The 8,364-nt window shown below is 37.2% G+C and overlaps 1 protein-coding gene across 1 annotated transcript in view; it reads right to left on the bottom strand.

Moving 5' to 3' along the window:
• Positions 1-8,364, bottom strand: part of Dcaf10 (DDB1 and CUL4 associated factor 10) — a 45,827-nt gene that overhangs the window by 12,283 nt on the left and 25,180 nt on the right. Inside the window, exon 3 of the mRNA XM_005362126.2 lies at positions 7,880-8,077. Coding sequence (XP_005362183.1) covers positions 7,880-8,077 — 198 coding nt within the window. The remainder of the gene's footprint in view (positions 1-7,879; positions 8,078-8,364) is intronic.

Below are 8,364 nucleotides of genomic sequence, written 5' to 3'. Positions count from 1 at the left end.
TCCGTGGTTTTGGAGCCTGTCCTGGAACTACCTCTTGTAGACCAGGCTGGTCTCGAACTCACAAAGACCCACCTGCCTCTGCCTCCCGAGTGCTGGGATTAAAGGCGTGTGCCACCACCGCCCGGCTATATTCATTTTTGGATTGTTTTTCTACTCATATATAAGAATAATTGGGTTTTGTGTATTAATCTTATATATCTGCTTATAAGTTGATACAGTTGTGTTTTGTATATTAATTAATCTTGTGTATCTAGTCATATGTAAAAATATTATTGGGTTTTGTATATTAATCTTGTATATTTCCTCATATATAAAAATGCAATTGAGTTTATATATATAGACTTGATGAACTTAGCTCTAGGGATTTTGTGGATCCATCAGATTTTCTACATAGTGTGCAGATCCTTTGAACTAAAGACTGATTTGTTTCTCTGTAGTCTGGATGTATTTTACTTTTCCTGTCTGACTGTGCCTCCACAGCCATGCTGTACCTTCAGAACAGTTTGGACAAAGTGGTGTTAGCTCTGTCCTCAATCTTATGGGGTTTAGAAGCTTTTCAACATTAAGTATTTATGACTTAAACCGCAAGTTTTTCATGGGTGTTATCATTTTGAGGAAGTGCCTTTTATTCTTACTTGTATCACAAAAAGTTGTTAGTCTTGTTTAAAAAGTGCTTTTCTGATGCATTAGGATGATTATATTAAGTTTAAACTTTATTAATATGATATACTACATTAGTTGATTCTTTAGACAATAAGCCAATTTGTATTCCTAAAATAAATTCTACTTGATTGTACATAATCCTTTATAAATGTTGCTCAATTCCTTGTAGGTGAGCCTTTCTGACAGTTCCAAGCATGTCTAGAATGTGAAAACAAAATAAGAAACTTCCAAGCATGTCTAGAATGCATCCTATCTCCTTCCCAGCCCTGACACTGACTGAGAGGTTATCAGGCAGTTGTTTATCTTAGTTTGCTGATAGGATAGTACTAGACTGTGATGGCTATTCTAAAAGGTTTTTTATGTTTTTATTTCATTTTGAGAGCTTCATATAGTATATTTTTTATCATATTTTTCCCTCCCCCAATTCCTCAAAGGTTTGGGTTGGGAAATGCTGTATTTTTTGGTTGGTAAAATTCATTAGTAAACTCATTTGGGCCTGGTCTTTTAATTATGGGAAGATTTTAAAATCATCAATTCAATTGTTTTTTGTTTCTTCTCTATCTTCATTTCTTTCTTTCTGATGTTGTTCTTCTTTTTCTAAACAGTGTTTCTCTGTGTAGCCCTGACTGTCCTGAGACTTGCTTGATGTGGGATTCCCCTCTATATGCTGTGAATATCATTGATTAATAAAGGAACTGCTTTGGGCCTATAACAGAGCTATAGGGGAACAGAGCTAGGACAGGAAAAACTAAAGGTAATGCTGGGAGAATGAGGGCAGAGTCAGAGAGAAGCCAGTAGCCCCACCAGTAAGCCATATCCACATGGCAATACACGATTAATAGAAATGGGTTTAATTAATACGTATGAGTTAGCCAATAAGAAGCTAGAGCTAATGGGCCAAGCAGTGATTTAATTAGTACAGTTTCTGTGTGATTATTTTGGGGCTAAGTGGCCAGGAACTAACTAGTGGTTCTCCTCACTACACTTGCGCTGTAGACCAGGCTGGCTTTGAACTCAGAGATCCCCCTGCCTCTGCCCCCAAGTGCTGGGATTAAAGGCGTGTGCCACAACTGCCAGGCCCTAAATCTTGCTATGTATAGCACAGGTTGACCTCAAACTCATGATCCTTCTGCTTCAGCTGACATGTGGGTGTCACTATTTCAGTTTCTGTTAAGTTGGTGCTATACTTTTGCTTTTTAATTATGACTGAATGTTGAATTTTATAAAACAGAATCATAAATAGCTAGTCTATCTGTTAATATAATTAAACTAACAGGATATCTATTCATTTTTAGAATAAATTCAACTATGTTTTGGTATTTTTGAGTTGCTATCTTCTATGCTTTAATTTCTTTTTATTTAGACTTTTTTAAAGATTTATTTATTATGTATACAACATTCCTTCCATGTATGCTTGCATGCCAGCACACATGAGCACCAGATCTCATTATAGATGGCTGTGAGCACCATGTGGGTGCTGGGAATTGAACTCAGGACCTCTGGAAGAGCAGTCAGTGCTCTTAACCTCTGAGCCATCTCTCCAGCTCTAGAATATTTTTTTTATCAGCATTCATATTACATGCTGGATTTTCCTTTTTCCCTTCTAACATTATCTTTGTTGTATTTGGCTAACCAAGTTATACTATAATGGTTTTATAATGAGGTCCAAATCTCCTTTTCTAGAATCTGCTCAATTTAATTAGAATATTATTTATAATATTTGATCGAAGTCACCTATAAAATCATCTGTACTGCATTTTTATTAGTAAATAGGTTTTAATTTAAATTTTTAGTAGATATGTTTTAATTTTTTGTCACTGAATTGTGACTATATGTATTATGTCCTGTGTGGATATATTCTGTGGGTGTAGGTGCCCATGTAGACCAAAAGAGACTGGATCCCCTGAAGCTGGAGTTGCATGCCATTATAAGCTGTCCACTGTAGGTGCTGGAAGCCAAACTGTCCTTCGAAGAGAATAAGAACTCTTAACCACTGAGCTATCTCTCCAGACCCCAATTTTTGTCATTTTGTAATGGTCAAAGCAAAAGTAATATTCAGTACTGTATAAACACTGGGTACTTAGAATAAATGTGAGTGTATAAGGAGACTTCAGCTACTAGATCATGGGATGAAGAGTGGGTACCAGTAGGTGTAGGGTATGACTTAGAGCACAGATATTTCTTAATTAGTATGGCAGAAACTCACTATGTGTGGGTGCTGGGGATCAAACCTAGAACCTAGTGCAGCTATGTATCTAAGGTTCCATTAAGTTCAATCTTCTAATGGCAGCTTCTGCTGAACCAGGGAGTGTTGGTTAAAAAGACTTGATAAGAAGTCAATTCTCATTGGTCAGTTTTACTGAGGTGCTGCTTTTTTTGTTTGTTTTATTTTGATTTGATTTATTTGAGATAGGTCTCACACTGTGTAGGCCAGGTAGGCCTGAAACACTCTGTAATTTTCCTACTCAGTCTTTCAAATGCTAGGACTATATTAAAGAAGATGGCTAGTTCATCAAAGTTTTAATGTATATTGGTATAAAAGTGTTACTGCTGAATCTTTTAGCTTTAAAATTATTTTATTATTTATCTCATATGCATTAATGTGTGGTATGTGTGCACATGTGGAGGGCAGAGGACAACTCTCCACCAGGTAGGCCCGAGGCTGGCGGGCTGACTCAGGTTGTCAGGTTGGTGGGAAGAGGCTTTATCTACTGAGCCATTTCACTGGCCACATAGTGTTGTTTTTGAGATAGAATCCTATTGTGTAGTCTAACCTGGCCCTACACCTACGCTCCTCCTGCCTCAGGCTCAGTGTATACATCACCACATCTAACTCATACTTTAGTTATAGCTCCTTTCTTCATTGCTAGTAATTTTGTCTTTTATTTTGAATCTTAGACCCTCCTCTATTTGATTAGCTTTCTTTTATTACAGATTTTTATTGATTATGTATACAGGGTTGTTCCTGCATGCATGTATGCTGCAGGCCAGAAGAGGACACCAGATCTTTTACAGATGGTTGTGAGCCACCATGTGGTTGCTGGGAATTGAAATCTTTACCTCTGAGCCATCTCTCCAACTCCTTGAATAGCTTTTCCTTGTTTTTTTTTTTTAAGATACATTTATTTATTATGTATACAACATTCTGCCTGCCTGTATGCCCATACGCCAGAAGATGGCGCCAGATCTCATTACAGATGGTTGTGAGCCACCATATGGTTGCTGGGAATTGAACTCGGGACCTCTGGAAGAGTAGCTGGTGCTCTTAACCACTGAGCCATCTCTCTAGCCCCTTGAATAACTTTTCAAACAGATAAAAAAAAAAAAAAACCACCTTTTTTTTTCTAGGCTTTCTCGAGACAGATTCTTATGTAGCTCTGGCTTTCCTGGAACTCAGAGACCCTCTGCCTCTCAAGTGCTGAGATAAAAGGTGCACACTATTGTGCCTGACTGCATTTTCATTTTATTCTTTCTCTCTCTCTTAAAAAGTGCACTAGTGTTTTGCCTTCATGTATGTCTGTATGAGAGTGTCAGATTCCCTTGAGCTGGAGTTAAGACAGCTGTAAAATGCCTTGTGGGTGCTGGGAATTGAACCCAGGTCCTCTAGAAGAGCAGCCAGTGCTTACACTGAGTCATCTCTCCAGCCCTATATTTTCAATACTGATTTTATATTTCTATTTTTCATTATTCCCATACATCTTTTATTGAGTTTATCCCACTTCTCCTCAATTTTGTTGATTAAGTTTATCAACTTTCAGTCCTCTAATTTCATTACCCCTGGACTTTCTATTTCTCCTTCCCCGACAGAATCTCACTATATGTAGCTTAGGTTTCCTGCCTCAACCTCTTAAATGCTAGAGTTACAGAGTGAACTACCATGCTAAGCTAAATCTGGGCACTTCTAATAACTGTGCTAACTAAATTGTACTGAGTTCAGAGAAAATTGTGACAGCATTTCTTTAATAACTACTGTGCAGTTTAATACAAGTTGTTTTTGTTCTAGATCTGTTTGAAGGGATATATTTATTGTTTGAGTGAACAGAATTGAATAGAATTCTAAAAAAATGTATGTCTTTAAATTTTCTAAAGCCTTATTCAATTTTTAAATCCCTTTTAAAAAGCATGGTGTGTGTGTATGTGAGAGAGAGAAGGAGAGTATATCATGGCATGTGTGTGGAGATCAGAGGTGCCTTCTTTCTTTCTACATTTATGTGGATTTTGGGGATAGATCTTGGGTTTCCAGACTCGCTGAGCAAATGCCTTATCTACTAATCCATCTCCCTGGTCTTTTCAAAATGTCTACTTTAGGGCTGGAGAGATGGCTCAGTGGTTAAGAGCATTGTCTGCTCTTCCAAAGGTCCTGAGTTCGATTCCCAGCAACCACATGGTGGCTCACCACCATCTGTAATGGGGTCTGGTGCCCTCTTCTGGTCTGCAGGCATACACACAGATGGAATATTGTATATATAATAAATAAATATTTTAAAAAGTCTACTTTATATATTAAAAAAATGAGAAAACATTTTCTACTGATTTCTTGCTTTTTTTTCTTGTAATTCTGTCAAGTTTTGCTTGTAATAAGTTTCATTTTTAGGTAATATAAGAATTCATTTATAGGGCTGGAGAGATGGCTCAGTGGTTAAGAGCACTGATTGCTCTTCCAGAGGACCCGGGTTCAATCCCAGCACCCACATGGCAGCTCACAACTGTCTGAAAATGCAGTTCCATGAGATATGACACCTTCACACCAATGCACATAAAATAAAGTTAAATAAATCATTAAAAATTAAAAATTTATAAAAAAAAGAATTCATTTATACTATTTATCCATACCAGCCTGTGTTGTAGGAGGCCACTTATTCATGGTAATTATTGCTACTATTCCCATTTTAAACATGATAAAAATAACCATTCATCTCTCTCTCCCTAGTTTGAGTATTTTATTATTTAAAAAATAATTCATTTATATTCCAGTAAAACTAGTCTTTTAATATGGTACCTTCTTATTGGTTATAAAGCTTCTTGCCTTAGATACAATCTTGTCTGCTATTAATGTGGCCATAACTGTTTTCTTCTGATGAATACTTATTTTCTTTCCTATTCTGTTTTCTGGTTTTGTATATTTTATGTAGCTCATCTAGAGAACATACAGCTTGATTTTACTGTTTAATCTACCACTATATTTTAATTGGCTACTTTAAGATTAGGGATTGAACCTAGGGCTTCACACATGCCAAGCAGGTGCTCTGCCATTGAGCACTGGCCCTTTTGTTATTTCAAGACAAGGTCTTACTAAGTTGACTAGTTTAGCCTTCAATTTACAGCTTTTTTGCCTCAACATTTCCAGTAGCTGGGATTACAGATTCAGCTTGTTTTTGTTTTCTGAGACAAAATGTTGCAATGTAACCCAGGCTGGGCTTCAAGTCCTTCTGCCTCAGATTCCCAAGCACAAATCAAAGAAATTTGCCATCCCGAATGGCCTGTTTGCTTTTTAAATGATTCTATCCACCCATTTTATGCTTCTATTGGACTGATTGTTTTATTAAGTTTTCACTTTTCTTCTAATTTGAAAATTATTACTTACATTCCTATTCAAATTTTCTTCCTAAATTAGCTCCCCACATTTATGTCTACATTTTAAAAGATGTGTTTGTGCCGAGTGGGCGGTGGTGGCGCACGCCTTTAATCCCAGCACTTGGGAGGCAGAGGCAGGCGAATCTCTGTGAGACCAGCCTGGTCTACAAGAGCTAGTTCCAGAACAGGCTCCAAAACCACAGAGAAACCCTGTCTCGAAAAACCAAAAAAAAAAAAAAAAAAAAAAAAAAAAAAAAAAAAAAAAAAAAAAAAAAAAAAAAAAAAAAAAAAGCTACGGAGAAACGCTGTCTCGAAAACTCAAAAAAAAAAAAAAAGATGTGTTTGTATTTATTCAGAAACAATAACTGTCCTTCACTCCAACAGTTGGGTGTGCCTAGAATTTTTATAACCAAAAATAACTCTTTCTTGACATAACATCTGAAGGCTCCGATATGTCAACTATATTGACAATTCACCACACCACCATTAGCAACAAACACAACAAGCCAAGCTTCAACCCTGCAAACAATTTCTCTGTAAGCGAACATTTTCTTGCAGTGCTTAACAACTGAGGTCACTGTATAAAACATGCTTTGTACTACAGGATTCTGAGAAATTATGGTTCTAGCTAAGCTGGTACCAGCAGGTATCCTTTTCTTCCACAGACAATCCAAACCCACAAACCAAACAATCCCACGTATTATTTCTAAACACTGCTTCTAGATCAGAATCATTCCAAATGAGAACTGCTTTTTTAATGCGTGAAAATAAAATTTTAAAACTACAAAATAAATACATTTAGGACCAAAGAACCAAAGAATGAGGAATATTTTTGTTTCACATAGGAAATAAAAATATTTTCTCTTATATTTAGGAAATTCATTTTATAAACCAATTCTCTTCTTTAGATATATGCCTTGGTCTCCTGCCCATGTAATTTCCCCCCATTTTCTTCTTTATTTTTGCAGTGGTGGGCCCATGCAGGCTAGAAAAGCTCTCTGCTACTGAACTATATATACTCTTAGTTCTAAAATCTTTAGCTTTAATACATGACTAAACGTAATAAAAGAAGAAATCATGGTTTCTTTTTTGGTTTCTTCCTCCTCCTTTTTTTCCTTTTAGGCTGGGTCTCTCTATATTGCCCTGTCCTGGAACTCTATATGTGTAGACCAGGTTGCTGAAAATTCAGAGATCCACCTGCCTCTGCTTCTCTGAATGCTGGCATTAAAGGCCTGCACCACCACACCTGCTCCTCCCACCCCACAGCCCCCAGACAGGAGCATCTCCTTTAGTAGCCCAGCTATCCTCCAAGTTGCTATATAATCAAGGATGACCTTGAACTTTCGATCTTTCTCTGTCTACCTCTAGAGTGCTGGGATAACATGCTTACATCACTGTGTCTGGCTGTATGTGGTGATGAGGACCAAATGCCAGGCTTCAAACATGCTAAGTAAGCATTCAATCAGTTGAGCCATGTCCCCAGCCTAGGAATCACTTTCCCTTTTTTTTTCTCTACATTAAGCTAACTTTTTGACACCCCGCTCCCCGACTCTAGATTAGAACACTGAACTTGTTCACCATCTTTTAAAGACAAAAAAAGTTTTACAGTAATCCATTCCTAACATGGCCTCCTATTACAAACCTGTTAGTGTCCCATATAATGACATTTCCATCAAATCCTGATGTTACTAAGAGTCTTGTATTAGTATCATATTCGATGTTCTTCACCCAGCTAGTGTGACCATGTAAAGTGCATACTTTGGTGTTCAATTTTCTCAGATCCCATAGTGCTATTGTAGTATCATCAGAGCAGGTAGCAAATAGCCGGTTATCAAGAAATCTACAAAAGCAGAAAAGAAAAACTGGTTCATTTAATCTCTACTTAAAAAAATATGATTTTAAAAACAATCTCTGTACAATCAATGGAAACCAAAGGACTGGAACCTCCCTGTAGAACCCCAGCAATTCTGACACACTAGATAGTTCACACTGACTGCTAATGAATACAAACACACTATAACTGGCCTATGGCATTGTGGATTTTATTTGAAAGTAGAAATTGTGAATAGGTGTTTGGAGCAGAGTTGGCAGAAGGGAAGGGGGAGAGGGGAGACGGGGGAGGAGGAG

This window comes from Microtus ochrogaster, linkage group LG5 (genome assembly GCF_000317375.1).
Source record: "Microtus ochrogaster isolate Prairie Vole_2 linkage group LG5, MicOch1.0, whole genome shotgun sequence".
NCBI classification, from domain to species: Eukaryota; Metazoa; Chordata; class Mammalia; order Rodentia; family Cricetidae; genus Microtus; species Microtus ochrogaster.
The sequence above is the reverse complement of the archived record's forward strand: the minus strand, read 5'-3'. Positions and strand labels throughout refer to the sequence as shown.